This window comes from Sitophilus oryzae, unplaced genomic scaffold (genome assembly GCF_002938485.1).
Source record: "Sitophilus oryzae breed Bouriz unplaced genomic scaffold, Soryzae_2.0 scaffold_489_pilon_pilon, whole genome shotgun sequence".
Lineage (NCBI taxonomy): Eukaryota > Metazoa > Arthropoda > Insecta > Coleoptera > Curculionidae > Sitophilus > Sitophilus oryzae.
In genome coordinates this window covers 490,261-508,760 of record NW_022147072.1, presented here as the reverse complement: position 1 = coordinate 508,760, position 18,500 = coordinate 490,261, and the positions used below count along the sequence as shown (strand labels likewise).

General features: G+C 35.9%; 1 protein-coding gene across 2 annotated transcripts in view; it reads left to right on the top strand.

The window, feature by feature from the left end:
* Positions 1-4,294: 4,294 nt before the first annotated feature.
* Positions 4,295-18,500, top strand: part of LOC115886459 — a 22,891-nt gene continuing 8,685 nt past the window's right edge. The window contains exons 1-2 of one of the 2 annotated variants that reach the window (XM_030905617.1): positions 4,295-4,730; positions 18,197-18,351. In XM_030905617.1, the coding sequence (XP_030761477.1) occupies positions 4,400-4,730; positions 18,197-18,351 (486 nt within the window). In that variant the 5' untranslated portion in view covers positions 4,295-4,399. The remainder of the gene's footprint in view (positions 4,731-18,196; positions 18,352-18,500) is intronic. The other variant, XM_030905618.1, reaches the window with a different exon arrangement.

Here is an 18,500-nt window from a genome sequence, read left to right as displayed (position 1 = left end):
TTGTTTCCATCTTCTTGTAAAAGCAGCTGAACAAGCAGTAATAAGAGTGAGATTATTAGAACGTCGAGTGTTTTTATTGATTATCACTCATTTTATCGTAGATAGTTTGTCCAGTTGTCACAGCAGTACTGGTGAATGCGGTTCTAATTTTTATTTAACTATGCAATCTGCATCTCTCTTTTTATTATCTCTCTTTATGACTACCACCAAATTTTACAGAAGTCTGTAAACTTTGCTACTACTAAATCACGTCCGAACGCGTGTGTTTAATCAAGAGCATTAGTTGACGAGAGGTTGACGAAAGGTACGACAGTTAATTTTGTTAGTGAATTTTAAGAGTCCATTTCACTAGTACGAAAAAGTAGCAAAATAAGCGTTCGGCATTTAACTTTTTATGTAAAACTGGCGTGTAAAAAGTATTTTTACACAAATGAAGAAGGAAATTAAAGATAAAGGATTATACTATATCCGTATTGTAGCACATTTTTAGACAACTTCTTTATTTTTAAGGTTTTGATAGTCAAACATCAACAAGTTTTGTGATTACAGTGATATATAATTTATACGGTTTTGTAACACATTGCTCGCTATTTTATGGGAAATGCTGAAGCTTTGCAAACCTTAATCAAGCCTTAATCAAAGAACGTGTGTTTGGTATTTTGGATATGGCTTAACACGACAGGATCGGACTAAGCCTTAGGCAGATTTCTGAAATATAATATATATTTCCTTCGGCCACCCACCCGCTTTACACGACCCCCAAGAGCGACCCGAAAGTACAGCGTAAAGGTGCGTTCACACCGGATGCGCCGCTCCGCGCAAATAATTTTTTTAACATATAGGTACATTTGTGCGCGCTAAAAAATACACTTCAAAAGTACATGTGAAAAACTGTTTTGCGCCGAGAGGCGCAGCCGGTGTGAGTGCACCTTAATAGACTCTTAAGCAATGGAATATTTGAAATACGAAAAGTGAACTCTATAAAAACAGACAAGCGAAACAAACCACATATACCAATTTGGAAAAAGCCATGAATATTCCTGGATTAAGAAATTAAAACCAAAATAAAAAATACTTATTTGAATTCGAGATTTTTTTAGTACATGGCGGCGCGCGGCGGCGGCGTATCGTGATCATGACGTGGCGCGAATTGTTGTCGTTTCGGCGCACTCAGTGATGAGGTTTTCTGATGGTTCCCCATTTTCCACACAGAATCTGCATTCGCGTTGTTCTTAGCTTCTAACTACTGAGGTGTTCGTTGAGGAGACAGTGTTCTGTTCCTAGATCATATATACTTACGTGAATAAGTAAATGACTATGGAAACTGTCGCAAACGTATGAACGACGTCAATTTATCTTCTTTTTTTGTTGCACACGCGGTGCTTTTACTCTATCTATCCTTGTTGAGGACCTATCGTCCACGCGCCAAATTTGAACATTAATTTTAAAGATTTAATTTGTAAAATGCATATATTTATTTGAACAATAAATTTAATGTTTACTGTTTTTACTGTCACAAAAATTAAATTATATAAAAAATACATTTAGCCACTGCGTATACGAATATCAATATTCTTATGAAATCTAACCAGAAAGTATGCATGTGGTTTAATATAAATAAAAGAACTGAATACTTTACTTGCCTATGAAAAGATAATTCGGGGTCCTTTATATTAGAACTTCCATCATACACCAAATACTTTCTAGTCATTTTTACGAGTATTTAGAAAGTCCAACGAAAAAATATAGAAACATAATTGCACAAACTTAAAATTAACTTCTCACTGAAGACACTTGCGGTCGATAAAAGAATAATTAATACAATTTTTAAAATAAAAAACGCAAAAAACCAGCGTCGTTGCACAGTGGAAATAAGGTTATGACATATGGTTATGACAGGATTATGACAATATGATGACAATGAAAAGTTGGTTTCCATAACAATGTACTTATAATTTGTAATTTCTAAACCGTATAAAACTGTGATTATTTTGGAAATACGCGCAGCTTTTAATGCGCCTGCGCAAAGCAAGGTCCTGGGAAAAGACAACCCTATTGAACGTTTCATAAATGCAATAAAGAAGGTTTGAAAATGGCATGTCGTGTTGGAGACATGGTTTTTAATGCTAAACTTATGGCGTTGATTTATCCACGTAAGTATATAATATATAAAAATATACAGGGCCGGCGGAAGGGCCGGGCGACCCGGGCGGCCGCCCGGGGCGCCGGAAACGAGGGGCGCCACAACAGCAACTAAAATATTTAAAAACAGTAATCTAAACAAATACGAAAGAATATCCAGTTCAATAATTAATCGGTACTGTCAATTTCCACATTAACGCATTAGCTATTACCGCACCACATAGGGAAGAATATCTGACTAAACATTATAAACACTATACTATATCCTAGATGTATCGTATTATAGTTTACTGAAATTATGCTCAAAAAAATCCTTAGCCCGAAAGCCTTGGGATAGTTTTGATTTCTTCTATTCTATATGTTTTTTGAGTGCTCTATCCGAAACTGGGATTTGCGAATTAATTTTCGTGGAAGAATATTAAACAAAATTTAATAAAAAATATAAATGGGATTTGTTCGTGGTATTTTTATAACTAAAAAGTTAACAACTTTTTGTAAATAATCCTTCTTTCTATAATTCTCGTTTTTATAAATTTCTAAACAAACTTTGGGTCAGGAGCCAGCAAACTGGGTCAAGAGCCAGCAAAATTAACAGTTTTAGACTGACCGCACAAAATTGCACTTTTTCTACTATCCACACCCTTTATTTGTTATTAATGGCTGATATGCCCTAAAGTTATATGCGGCAAATATCCATTCGCAAGAAGCTGAAGAGGATCCCAATATCCTTATTATCAAAAAAAAAACTTATAAGTTTGCCTCATTAATTAAATTAATTTATTAATAGTAGTGGGAAAGATATCAATCTTTTGGTGGTTTTGATTGTTGCGGATTGAGTAATTTACTGAAAATGGTAGCAAAATCGTAGAATTTTCTCATTAGAGTCACAATTACATTAGACACAAAGAAAAATTTCTCACAAAGAAATGCATCTCAAACATTGGCTGATCCTCATTTTGCAGCCGACAAAACTGTCTGATCATAATACTGATTCCGCACTAAATATGTAATTGTTTGTGAAAAAGAAAGGAAAATTTTCTTAAATTCTTAATAATAAAATATAATAAAAAATAATGCAACTGCTTGCAATTAAATACTGTTATGTCTTCAAAGATCACTTATACCAGAACGAGACTGCCGAAGTGGGAATTCTATTTCTTATGCTCTATATACCAAGTGCGTCTCAGAAGTTTCTCCCCCTATAATTTGTTTATTTTTAACACAGCCCTGGCACTATAGATTAAAATTTAAAATACGATTCTTTTAAGCGAAAATGTCAAAAGTTGACATATGATATGCCATTCTACTCAGAATGTTATTTTCTTTTGGAATAAAGTAGAAATATACCGAGGGTGCATTAATAAAAGTTTTAGTCATTTCCGGTCAAACATAAAGTGACTAAAAACCATTGAATACGTCAATCAAACCTAATATATGTCATATACTAACATACCAAAACTCGTTTTTTTATCTAAAAAAATAAAAAAATTTAGTAGAAAAAACAACAATCGCAGACTAAGATTGAACGAAGAGAAGAATTTTGAAGTATCTTTAAGTGAAAATTTTTTGTTAAAGTAGCATAAATATGCTTTTTGTAGTTATAGTATAAGACTGAAGGACAAAGAGAGTTATAATAACTGTTAAGGAGGGGGGGGGGCGCCAGATAGGGTACTCGCCCGGTCTCAATATTTTCCTTCTGCCGGCCCTGAAAATATATACAAAGAATATACCAAGCCCTAGATCATATTATGGTTAAGGGCTTGATATATTCTTTGATCTAGGGTTCTGTTAAAAAATGACGTGATAATCTGAGGATTGTTCTTACCTAAATCAAGGAAAATCTTTTATTTTTTTGGGTCGTAAGTTCTGAGAAATATCTTCGAGTTTCGAATAGATTAAAATATTTACATTTCTTTATTCGAACTGTAATCGAACAATTACATACGTTTTTAAAAATAGAGAATATTAATTTTCATGAATCAAATTTCTAAGAATCTTTTAAATTGGTTAATCGAATGTAAAAAGGATTCTTTAAATAATCTTTATCAGATAAAAAATATGTACTTGTCTTCATATGCAATTGAAAAAATAAAAAGAATACATCGATATGTAATCTTATCGTTTTTATTGATAACCGCCATGTGAGCTGTGTAAAAATTAACTGGATTTTGTTTGATAAAACGTTTTATCAGATTACCTTGCGTTGCTGCATTAACTCGACTTGGTCCAGTATATATCGTTTATTTTGCTCCTAATCATGGATGCAGATCGTTGTAGAATTAGGACAAATTCTACTGCCGAAATAGATAGTAGAAAAAGTAGCATCGGTCAATATCCATATGAACCGAAAGTTGTGCAATTGGAACCTATCGTTTTCAAGCCATCGGCTGAATTGGTCCCGGATGAGTACGAACGTGAAAACAATAAAAACTTTGCCGTTAAAATCGTACAACTGAAAATTGACAGAGATGCAGAGAATTTGTATAAGAGTTTGAAGGAGGAGCTGGGTTATAACGTGGATAGAAAAATAATAGATGAAGCTGAATATGGAAATATTGAACTTGCATGCTTGGATTACGCGAAAACAAGTAAGTAAAAAGGAAAATATATTTTTCAAATTCTTCTTTCTCAGTTAAAAAAAAACAAGGAAAAATTAATGCATAATATGTTGATGATATATTTATTTCCATGGGAAAAGGCACTTAGAACAAACAAAGAGGAAAAACTATTTTAATCGACTATGTGTTAGAAGGTTTTATATAGGGTGATTCACGGCGATGGCATGTTGGAAAACGGGTGATAGAATTCTTTTGAAAATTTGGATTTTTACATATAGGCAACTGCTCCTTCTTTCTAAAATATTTTCAGCATTACGGTGTTGTCGCATTATTTGAAAAGTGATAGCATTTCTCTTATTTTAAATGGAACACCCAGTATATTATTACATTTTTAGAAACTTCTTTCATATCTCATAATTTTTCTGTTATACTAACCTATACCTATAGTATATTTAACAAAACTTTGGTTGCACATCATAATACGACCACCAGCAAACTCCCTAAAACGACGCATGATTGATGACGTGCAACCAAAGTTTTGTTAAATATACTATACATCTAATAATTTTTGAGATAAAAAATAAAACATTTTTAAAATTTCTCCAAAAAAATCTGTTATAAAAAAATATTTTTTGTAAGCACTTTACAAAAAATAACTATTTTATTTTGTAAATTTTCTTGCAGTGCAGTGGCAAAATATCCATAAAGGTTTTTTTTGGAGAGATGGATCCGCCACATAGGTATAGACATTTTTTATGTTTAAAATTGACAAAAACATGATCGTGAATAAGGATTGGTAAAGTCACGAATTAAACATTTTTAAAGATGAAATTTAGGTTATAAGTTAACGAAAGTCGATATATTCGATCTGTCTAAATAAACAGATTGGATATTACACAGAGAGAGCAAAAATATTGTTTATTTCCGTTTGTTTTAAAAGTGCTCAAATCTTTGTTATTTTAAATTCAATCCTATGTATATTATTATTTAAAAAAGCAAAGGACTAATAAAATTGCTTTTCCACGATATATCATGTAGAATGTAGAATGTTTAGAAGGGTAGTTAATCACCGCGACCTTATAGATCTATTGTGTGTTCCCCTTTCTTGAGTTATAACGAGTTATAACACATCATACAGTCTCAGGGCTTTAACAAAAGCCAGTATCTGAGACGGCTCCACAGAGGCCAGCTCTCCATCCTCGACATCAGACGTACTAAGGTTCATGGCATGAATGGTCGTCATCTCGGCGCACTCAGTGATAAGGTGTTCTGGTGTTTCCCCATTTTTCCCACAAAATCTGCATTCGCCGTTGTTTCTCAGTTTCAGCCTACTGAGGTGTTCGTTGAGGAGACAGTATCTTGTTAGAAACCCCGTGACAATCCGAAGATTGTTTTTACTTAAATCAAGAAAAACCTTTGATTTTTCTCGGTCGTATGATATATCATGTTCCTATACCTAAATCTTCCGATTTCTTAAGTAGAGCTATTAAAAAATTAACCATTCTATTATTATAGTATCATTTCAAGGATACTTATAAAGTTTGAATATTTGTCATAGCAACGATTTTCTTTAAACGAAACAATTATTATAATAGAATTATTATCTTTTAAATGGCTTTACTGAGAAACCGGAAGATTTAGGTATAGGAGCGTGATATATCGTTAAAAAGCAATTTTATTTGTGTTTCGACTTTTTAAATAATATACATAGGGTTGAAATTAAAATAACAAAAATTTGAGCAATTTTATAACAAACGGAAATAAATAATAATTTTGCTCTCCCTGTGTAATATCCAATCGGTTGATTTAGACAGATAAAATAAATCGACTTTCGTTAACGTGTTTTACTACGAAACAAAGCAGAATCGGACCCATGCTGATATGGAAAATAAATCTTATTTTTACGTGAGGAATCTCCTCACAATAGATGGTACATGTTTTTTAAAACGCCCTGTATAATCCATATTATACAGGGTGATTTACGGCCATGGTATGTTAGACATTTATGATTTACCAATCTCCATTTTTTTTCGAGATAAAAAATAAAACATGTATTAAATTAACAAAAACATGATCTTGGATAAGCATTGGTTGGTTAAATCATAAATTCGGCATATTAAAAGCTGAAATTTGGTTTATAAGTTAAGGATTATAAGTCGACTTTTATATTCAATATGTTTAAATCAACCGAATAGATATCAAAGAGGGAGATAAAAAAATATGTATTGCCGTTTTTTATAAAATCTTTAAAATATTATTGTTATTTTAAAGTCAAGCCTATGTATATTATTTGAAAAATCGAAATCAAAAAAATGGTCCAAATATGGAACGGGATAGGAGAATTATACAGGGTGGCCCATCGAAAACGTTCCGCAAGGCGTAACGGCCAAGGTAATTTTTTTTTCAGAAAATTCAAAAACACGTCAATTTTGTTTGTGAGGGGGACAACTTTTGCCCCAAAAATAATTGCAAAATCTTCAACCCTCTAAGCGGGGGTGTCATCCTCCATCTTTTTTTAAATGGGAAGGGGGGTCAAGTGATACCGCAATGAAAAGAGCTTTCTATTCTCTATACTTTCCCGCTTCGTTTTTGAAAATCGGTCCAGTCATTGAGAAAATATGAAGGATTGAAATTTGGAAAGTTTATTTAAACATTTATCAGAGTAAATGATAAGGATAAATTTCTTCGACCAATTTTTTTTCTTATTATTTCTAGATGTTTACGCATTTCTTCACTTGCCACAAGGTTGAACGATCAGGTGCGGTAGTGACTATGACTTATGCGTTGAAGTTCTTCTCAATATCATTAAACTTTTTAACAATTATGGTGTACTCACTTGCAGAAAAAGTGGAAATAATCGAACTTTATTTTAAAAATAATGAATGTGGCAATCGGGTTGTGCAGATATTCAATAAACGCTATCCTGACAAACACCTTTATGGCAAAATTGTTCGCGAGTTAGTAGCAAAATTTCGCGAAACTAGTTCCGTTATGAATAAAAGGAGGTAGAGGAAAAATCCTGTAGTAAATGAAGCTATGGAGGTATTCGTATTGAGCCAAGTTCCCATGGATAGTACGCTGAGTACAAGAAAATAAACCAATGAGACCGGCGTGAATCGTACAAGTGTCCAAAGGATATTAAAAAAACACAAGTTCCACCCGTACAAAATTCAGTTGGTACAAGAACTCAACGAAGACAATTTTGATCGTCGCTTGCAATTTTGGAAACTATGAGTGAACGAGTAGCTAATTCTAATGATAATAATTTCCTATGTAATGTGTGTTTTTCGGATGAGTGTACTTTCTTTTTGAACGGTGTAGTTAATCGGCACAACTGTCGGTACTGGGCTGAGGAATACAGGGTTTTTCACGAGTTACATACATGGAACCCTCAGAAAGTGAACGTGTGGGCTGGTATTTTTGGAAATTCTATTGTAGGTCAGTTTAACGATATCGAGAAGAACTTCAATGTACAAGTGACAGAACAGCTATCTAGCAACTACCGCACCTGATCGTTCAACCTTGTGGCAAGTGAAAAAATGCGTAAACATCTAGAAATAATAAGAAAAAACAGCAAATTGGTGGAAGGAATTTATCCTTATCATTTACTCTGATAAATGTTTAAATAAACTTTTCAAATTTCAATCCCTTCATATTTTCTCAACGACTCCACAGATTTTCAAACACGAAGCGGGGAAATATAGAGAATAGAAAGCTCTCTTCATTGCGGCGCCACTTGACCCCCCTTCCTATTTAAAAAAAAAGTTGGGGAATGACACCCCCGCTTAGAGGGTTGAAGATTTTGCAATCATTTTTGGGGCAAAAGTTGTCCCCCTCACAAACAAAATTGACGTGTTTTTGAATTTTCTGAAAAAAAACTACCCTGGCCGTTATGCCTTGCGGAACGTTTTCGATGGGCCACCCTGTATGATTATATGGCTGACTTAATTCCGATTTATCATACAAAACATTTCTCATTTATAATGTAGGGTAGACTCAATAATTTGTTAGTGTTGTTTTACGTTGTCATTGTTGTCAATAATTAGTTCTTATCTAGAGATCTACCACATGCTGCACAACAAACTATTTTACAGTCTTTTTTTGGGGGGGATTTGCATTAATGGCTATGTTACTCTAAGTTTTGGCAAAATATTCTTCTAGATGTACTACCCCTGAACAAATCCAATTTTAGAATAAATAATAAATAACATAAAATAAGCTCAGAAAAGCCCAACAAATCTGCAAAATTTCAAATCTAATTCAAATGTGTCAATTGAAAAGTAAAATAAAACTGTCAAACACGAGAGATTATACGATAATTTCTGCCTTTATTGCCCAAAAATTGGATTGTGTAAAATCGACGGTATACGGCTAAAATATAAAGAAAACTCTATATTTTACAATTACTTTTATGAATACGTAAATTAAATTATGTAAAATTGTAGCATATTGTAGCACGTCCGCCTTAGTTTCAAAACGTATCATACTGTTAGGTCAGAGCCTTCTGGCCTTATTTTTCGACGGTAATGATTTAATAATATAAAATATTCTATGGTTTGCAAATAATCGGCATTTTAACCCGATTTAAATGATTATGGATATGTAATACCTACAAATTATGAACTCTATAACATAATGCCTTGCAAACTCGACTGTTTTAAATTATGGATACATCTGCTTGCACTATCAAAATTTACTTTTCACCATAGTCAGTTGGTTATTCAAAAGAAAAATGTGAACAACAAAATACCAACAGAAGATTAAGAAGAACAATAATAGGGAAATCATAAAATGTATCTAATCTTTTTGGTTCTAACAGAAATAAATTTACCTACTTAAGTTCTATCAATATCAATCTAAATAATATGTAGATAACATTGTTTCAACGGAAAAAATTAATCATCACATGAACTAGCACATATTCCTATGCTAGTTATTATATTATTTATCCTTTTTATGAATTTTTTCGAATTTTTGTACTTTGAAAAGAAAAAACAATCCTCAAAATCAATTTCATGTGTGCAAAAAAGTTTATATGGAAAACAACGACACTGTTATACAGGGTAAGTTTTAAACAAGTGCAAATATTTTCAGAGGTGTTATATTTCGACCCCAGAAACACTCTAGGAAGTCTATGACATTTTTTGCAAAAAAAGATGTTAAAAATCGTGTATTTTCTTTTAAATTTTCCTGTATATTTTAGAAAGCTTTTTAGAACTGCCTGTTCACATAAATCATGCAAATAAAAGGGATGCAAATACAGAAAAATCCGGTGGCTCTCAATTTTTTTTTTAAATTAAATTAATTTTTTTAGATTCTCAAACTTGAATAACTCGGTTATTTTGGACTTCTGAAAAACCGTAAAGAAAAAGTTTGTTTCTTTTATAGAGATCTACCAACCCTGAAAATATTTGCGCTTATTTAAGACTCATTCTGTATAATAGTTATTTATGAGAGATCGTCACATAGTGTATTCCGTTTTTTCATGAAGATCCTAGATCACTTCATGAAGCGTCGGTTATGTTAGCAGTTTAGTTATGTTATTAGGTTAGTTTTTTTCATTAAGTGACTAGGTTAGTTTTGGTCATTAAGTGACTAGACTCTAGACTACTGCCATTAGTCGCTGACGAGTATTTGACACGCATCAGACAATGGTTATGACAAGGCGCTTTCTTTCATAAGCTTTTCTGTAACTGAAAAGCCCGATACGTGATATTATCTCTCTTCAGCACTCCGGGCATTCAAAAATCTCATTGCATTGTTGCCTCTTTACTTATTGGTTGTCGCTGTTAACTGAGTTTACATTCTTCTCCATTGCGGTTTATTGTGCGCTGCTTCTTCCCACTTATTCTGCGTGTTTATCCCCTTTAAGATTTCGTGGAAAATATCTTTGTACCTTTTGAATTGTCCACCCGGTTTCCTCTTATCATCTACAAGCTCACCGTAAAGCAGAAATTTTGGTAGGCAATTCTTGAATTCTGCTTACGTGACCAGCCCATCTTAAGTGGGATTTTGCAATCATGACTTCAATACTCTAGCAGCTAGCTTTTTCAAGGATTCTTCTTTTTCAAAGAATCGTCTAAGGTGTCTCTCTCGGAAGCTCAACGTAAATGCCTGTATGCAACTAGTTGGGAAACAGAATATTATAAATAATCAAAAGAAATATATTATATCTAGAAAAAAATTATGGGTTTTTCTCTACGAAGTCGTTGTCAGAAGATATTTCAAGCAATTGAAGGGTCCAGAGGAATAACATGACAAACGCCAATTTCTTAATTTTATGGTTTTATAATAATATAGTAGGTCTAACTGATCCCTACAATAAACTCTGAAGGGCAATAAGCGGTTAAATCTTATGATATATGATTACCTATAAACAGCGCTCAAAAAAATAAAACATAAAATGTAATATGCAAAGAATTATAGGTATGGCATTCCCTGTAATACAGTATATAAATATATTAAACAGTATATAAATATATATGAAATGAAATGAACAAATTCTTACAGCTTTAGTGTATATTAATAAATAATATTTTCTTGCCTTTAGCTGTGTATTTTTACTAATTTCGAAAAATCGAAAGTAGAGAAAAAAAAATAAAAGTAAAAAGAAAATTGTTTAGCTTGTCGTAAAGGTGGGAACCAACCTTCACTCCCGCAACCGGTTTCCGGGCCTACCCTTCATCAGGTGGGCTGTCCAGGGGCTGGTTCTCACCGATACGGCAAGCAAAACTTTTTCAATATCAACAGACGATGTCGTAAAGTGTCGGTGAGATATTAGTGCATCTCCCGTCAAAAGATGGTAAAGAGCGTTTTTCGGCTCGCTCAAATATATATATATTGTCAAGGTGTATTACTGGTTGCATAACTGCATACTGCTAAAAAATCGCAAAGTGCATTGAGGAACCTGGCGCATTCGCCAGAAAGTAAAGAAAATTATAGAATTCTTTAGAAAAATCTAGAAACAACCGCCAGGGGGTATATAAGGCCCGCGCTTTGACAGTTGGACAAGTTTAAAAAGTTTGAAGTCTAAAGTCTGAAGATAGTCTGAAGTTTGATAATACCGCGAAATACCGTTAGAGTAATAGTAGTTGCATAAGTTGTGTTGTAAATAGTATAAGTTGTGTATACAGAGTGAAACAAATTAATTCGTTAAGTATTTATCGTGAGTTTAAATAGTGGACCCACGGAATCCGTAACAATTGGTGTCGGAAGTGCGATTCAAGAGGATTTTAAGCAGAAATTAAGTGGATTGGAAGATTTTTAGACCGAATTAGAGTATTTTTATGGTTGGTACAAGGGAACAAGCGAAGAAAATGGAGGAAGTAAGCAAATTATTGGGCGATTTATGGAGAATATGAAAGAAGGCAGAAGAACAAGAAAGACTCAAGAGAACGAAGAAGAGCGAGCCCGACTAGAAAGAGAAAGCAGAAGAACAAGAAAGACTCAAGCAAGAACGAGAAGAAGAGCGAGCCCGATTAGAAAGAGAAAGGAAGAGGAAAAACTGCGACGTCAACAAGAACAGGATTCGGCGAGAACATTTTTCGAAGATTTGAAAGTTCGAAAGCGACAACAAAACAAGAAGAACAGGACCGGCTTGAAAATACTGGGTAATTTGGAAATTCGTTTGGAGGAGCGACGTCAAAAGAAAGACAAGAAGAACAGGACCCGTATTCAGAAAATTTTAAGAAAAGAAATCAAGGGAATTAAGACCAAAACGAGTTTAAGGAGAAAATTGGTGAAGATTTAGAAGTGCGTCTTCCAGAAGAAAGAATTTGAAGATCAGGACCGTCTTAAAACTTTGGAAAATCAGGAATTTCGACTTCTAGAAGAATTTTGAAGACCTATGGAAAAACAGCAGGAAAAATCAACTTCAGAAACCGTAGAAGATCTTGAGGAACGCCTTCAGCAGAAAATGGAAAAATTAGAGATGGACCTACAGAAGACCAAGGTACAAGTAAAGACACCTGGCGTTCATGGAACTGCGAACCTCAAGGCCCCGACCTACGATGGACAAACCACCTGGACGATGTACCACCGCCAGTTTGAAGCAGCCGCCGCTGCCAACGGATGGACTGACCAGGAGAAAGCAGCGGCACTTGTCATCGCGCTGCGTGGCCCTGCCCTGGAACTGTTGCAAACTATTCCTGCAGCCCAACAGCAGGAATACCAAACTTTGGTCGCTGCACTGGACAGAAGATATGGCGACCAACATCGACGCCAACTTTACCAGGCACAGATCAAGACACGCCTGCAGAGGTCCGGAGAGAGTCTGCAGGAATTTGAAGCAGACTTACGTCGGCTGGTACACCTAGCGTATCCTGAAGCACCGGAAGGATTTAGGGAGGAACTCGCTGCTCAGTGCTTTATCAGCGGACTGAGGGACAACGAATTACAGAGGGCGCTGCAAATATCCCGATTTTCTACCAGCAGCGAAGCACTGTCAGGGCGCTGGAAATCGAAGCTGCTTTTAGCGCCATCCCTAGACCGAAGATAAGATCGGTAGCGGTCGAGGAACAGCCCGAAAACACTCACAGAGGTTTGGAGGAGATGTGTAAGAAAGTCGACAAACTATGTGAGCTACTAATAAACAAGGGAGTCAGCAACACCCAGACAGAAAACCAGAGAAGATTCCAGGACATAAGGTGCTTTAGAGGTGGCAGGAATGGCCACATTAAACGGTATTGCCGCGTTCAAATGCGATCCCGTTCACCATCCAGAGAACGTAGGCACCAGGAAAACTAAAATCAGTCAATACTAAGGGGCGAGTATTGACTGGGGAGAACAGAGCCCCAAGGATTTTTTCCATTAGAAATCTAGGAAGAACCGCTGACAGTTTGGTGATCGACGGGAAAGTCAATGGAAAGGGAATCCGAATGACAGTGGACACTGGCGCTATGGTTTCGTTGGTGCGGGCTAACTCAGTGCAAGGATTGAAGCTGGTGCCTCTGAGAAGAAGAGTGTGTTTACGTACAGTTACGGGGGAAATGGCCGTTGTACGGAGAGGCTATCGTCGAACTGAAGTTAGGAAATTTGAAGTTCCAGCATAGCGTTTTAGTGGCAGATATTGAAGATGACTTCATCTTGGGCATGGATGTGATTCGTCAACATGGATTTTCGTTCGATCACCGAGAAATATCTTAAATATTGGATATGAAGAGTTCATGTTATCTCCAGACGAGGGACCAGGCAGAATGGATGTAAGATCAGCGGAAACTGTGGTGATACCTGGTAATACCGAGAAGATCGTATTCGGTAAAGTGGAGAAAATCGCTGGGTGCTGTGTTGGACTGGTAAAAAGTGGCGACAAGAAACAAGATAGGTACTTAGTAGGAAAGTCATTGGTGAACACCGACAAGAATATACCGATCAGAATTGCGAATGTTTTCCCGAATTGTGTCAAGATTCAAAAAGGTGACAAGATAGCCATCTGCGAACCTGTAAGAAGTGTCACCCGATGTGATGAAGTGTCGTCAGCTGTTACACAAATGGCATCCAAAGAAACACTAAAACATCTAAGCAGCTTCATGGGATCACTAACATCTGAGGAGGGAAACAGAAGGCTAGTTCCTGCTAAAGCATGGCAGTATTTTTAGAACAACAGTGGAAGAACAGTTTTGTGACTGCCGGATTAATACTGGTCATGCTCAGCCGATTCGACAACGTCCTAGAAGGGTGCCCCTTTCCAAACAACAAGAAATGGAGACAATGGTAGATAAGATGCTAGAAGATGGAGTTATCGAAGAATCATCGAGTCCATGGTCATCTCCTGTTGTTTTGGTGACGAAGAAAGATGGTAGTACACGATTCTGCGTGGACTATCGGAAGCTCAATGACGTCACTAAGAAGGACAGCTACCCACTGCCACGTATAGACGACACGTTAACCACACTGGCAGGTTCGTGCTGGTTCTCCACTCTCGACTTAAAGAGTGGATACTGGCAAGTTGGTCTGGACGAGGAAGACAAAGAAAAGACGGCTTTTTCTACAGGAAACGGACTATACCAATTCAAGGTCATGCCGTTTGGATTATGCAATGCTCCAGCCACTTTCGAACGTCTCATGGAGGTGGTGTTAAGAGGATTAACTTGGAAAACGTGCTTGGTTTACCTCGACGATGTATTGGTTATGGGAAGAACTTTTGAGGAGCATTTGCGAAATTTAGAAGAAGTTTTCGGCCGCATACGGAATGCTCACCTGTACTTGAACCCGAAGAAGTGTAGCTTATTCCAGCGACAAGTGGAATTTTTGGGCCATGTAGTCTCAGCAGACGGAATTTACACCGACCAGAAGAAAATCGCTGCAATCAAGGATTGGCATAAGCCTCGCGACAAACATGAACTTAGAAGTTTTCCGGGTTTATGCACCTATTACAGAAGATTTGTCAAGGGATTTGCCAATATAGCTGCACCCTTACATAGACTTACAGGTGATGAGTCGGCTACGAATGGAACACCGATTGTGATGTAGCCTTTGGAAGACTTAAGGCGGCTTTATGTTCAAGTCCTATTCTAGCCTACCCGCAACAACAAGGGAGGTATATCCTGGATACCGACGCCAGCAATATCGGCATAGGTGCAGTGCTATCACAAGTGCAAGATGGCGAAGAACGAGTGATAGAATATTACAGTCGAGTTCTATCCAAACCAGAAAGGAATTACTGCGTTACCCGGAAGGAGCTGCTAGCAATTGTGAAGGCAGTTGATCATTTTCATAAATATCTGTACGGCCAAGAATTTTTAATTAGGACAGATCATGCGGCTCTCAAGTGGCTTATGGAGATGAAACAACCTGAAGGTCAAATAGCACGATGGCTCGAGAAGCTCCAACAGTATCACTTTACCATCCAACATCGTGCTGGAAAAATGCATGGTAACGCAGACGGTTTATCCAGAAGACCCTGTCAAACCGATTGTAAGCACTGCTGTAAAACGGAACAACGTGAAGGCACTGTCATGATAAGGAGTTTTAAACTTGGAACCGATGAACAGTGGACGACGACACAATTGAGGAAAGATCAAATGGAAGATCCAGACATCGGAGCAATACTACGGCTCAAGGAAGGTAACGGCGAGAGACCGCCGTGGCAGGATATTGCGGACAGAGGGCTAGTTTTCAAAGCTCTCTTCTCGCTGGAATTCACTGGTTATTGAGAATGGATTGTTAAAGCGCACGTGGGAAAGTGCGGATGGCAGGACAGTAACAACTCAGTTACTGGTACCAAAGAAGAAAGTTACCCAGGTATTGGAAGAAATTCACGGTGGTAAAACTGGAGCCCACCTGGGAGTAAACAAGACCTTGAGCAAGCTGAGAGATCGCTTTTACTGGATGGATTATTGCGAAGATGTCAAGAAATGGTGTCGACAATGTAAAATTTGTGCAGCCAGCCAAGGACCAAGCACTCGATCTAGGGGAAAAATGAAACAATATAACGTTGGACTACCATTCGAAAGAATCGCTGTTGACATTGCAGGCCCTTTCCCTGAAACGCACAAGGGCAACAAGTACGTTTTAGTGGCGATGGATTATTTCAGTAAATGGCCAGAAGTTTTTGCCATTCCAAACCAAGAAGCATCGACTGTAGCTGAAGTATTAGTCAATAATGTCTTAGTAGATTTGGAATTCCTTTAGAGCTTCACACTGACCAAGGAAGGAACTTCGAGTCAAGACTGTTCCAGAAGATGTGTGATCTGCTTGGTATTCACAAGACTAGGACAACAGCTTTACATCCGCAGTCTGATGGGATGGTCGAGAGATTCAATAAGACCATTGAAGAACATCTCTCGAAAATGGTGGATGAACATCAAAGAGATTGGGATCAGCATATACCACTATTCCTAATGGCATATAGAAGTGCAGTTCACAACACCACCGGACTTTCACCATCGAAGATTTTATTTGGTCGAGAATTACGGTTGCCTTGTGACTTGGTGTTCGGATCACCAGACGACAGCACCACGAACGTAGAGGACTACGCGGATGAACTGAAGGAAAGGTTATTGGGAATTCATAAGGCCGTGAGAAGTAAGATTACGCTAGCCAGTGACCGGATGAAAGCTCGTTACGACCTCAGAGCAATTCTACGGGATTTCAACAAGACGATAGGGGTATGGTTGTATAACCCACAGCGCAAGAAAGGAAGGTCCCCAAAGTTAACTCCAGCATGGGAAGGTCCTTATACAGTCATCAAGAGGATAAATGATGTTGTGTACCGGATTCAACGCAGCCCTAGAAGTAAGATGAAAGTAGTTCATCTGGATCGATTGAAGAGATACCAGACAGGAAACCTTTATCGGGACGATCAAATTTGAGAAGGGGGCAATGTCAAGGTGTATTACTGGTTGCATAACTGCATACTGCTAAAAAATCGCAAAGTGCATTGAGGAACCTGGCGCATTAGCCAGAAAGTAAAGAAAATCATAGAATTCTTTAGAAAAATCTAGAAACAACCGCCAGGGGGTATATAAGGCCCGCGCTTTGACAGTTGGACAAGTTTAAAAAGTTTGAAGTCTAAAGTCTGAAGATAGTCTGAAGTTTGATAATCCCGCAAATACCGTTAGAGTAATAGTAGTTGCATAAGTTGTGTTGTAAATAGTATAAGTTGTGTGTACAGAGTGAAACAAATAAATTCGTTAAGTATTTATCATGAGTTTAAATAGTGGACCCACGGAATCCGTAACAATATGAACAGATATATTCATATATATATATATTTGAGCAGGCTGACAAATATATTAATATTATAAATTTATATCTCAACACTTAGTTATTATATTTTATTATATTATTATATAACACTTAATTATCGTAAAAAAACGATATTATATTATTAGTATATATTATTATTACTATATTACAGTAATATACCATACTACAACCTAAACATTCTACATTATTCATTCTACATATTACAGTACTTGTGCATTTATCGTTGCCAAGCACCATAGAGAAGGAAATAATAAAAATCAGCACTCCGAAAAATTCATAAATAAATGTTTTTTTAACTCTAGAAGCAAACAGCTGATTAGATATAAATATATGATTAAATATAACGATATGAATTCTTGATTAATTTATTATATTTTATTGGGTTTTAAATTTTCTTTATTTTGTTTTGCCCTGTGGGTTTTGCTTACCGCGTGTAAAAAGTTTTCAAAATGATATTTAAAATCAAAGTTATACAAGTATGATTATACTATAGACGTTAATAGAAATAAAAAGGTTTTCACAATTTCATTTATTATGAATCACCTTTTCTTTCCAAAGTTTTCGATATCTTGTAATACCTTAAAATAAATTATTTTTAATTGTACAATACTTTTTTATTAAATATCTATAACAATACCTACACTATCACCAAGAAGTTAACAACAAATTAGAAAATTGAGCATATCTAAAATCAAAAATAAATAACACAAACTAGTGCTTAGTCTAAAATTAAATGTTTTCTTTGCTATAAAAGGTGGATTTAAAGAATGGCAACATTTTTTTTGCAGCAAAGCAAGAAGTTGAAGCAACTAATATTGATGGTTTGATAATGATTTTTGCGAAACTAGCTTTACAGCCAAAAAGAATGAGTGAAATATGGGGCGAATTTACGTCAGACAATTGTCCATCTTTAGCAGATAAACCCAAAATATTTTTATTTCAGGTAAGATAAATTCAATTCATTAGCATCTTACAATTAAATAAGTAAGATATACACACAATCTCAAAGTTTAAGGATATTTCAATTTTTGTCTTGTATTTTTTTGTTACCACCTAAATATCACGAATTTCTAAGTGCTAAAAAAATATTGA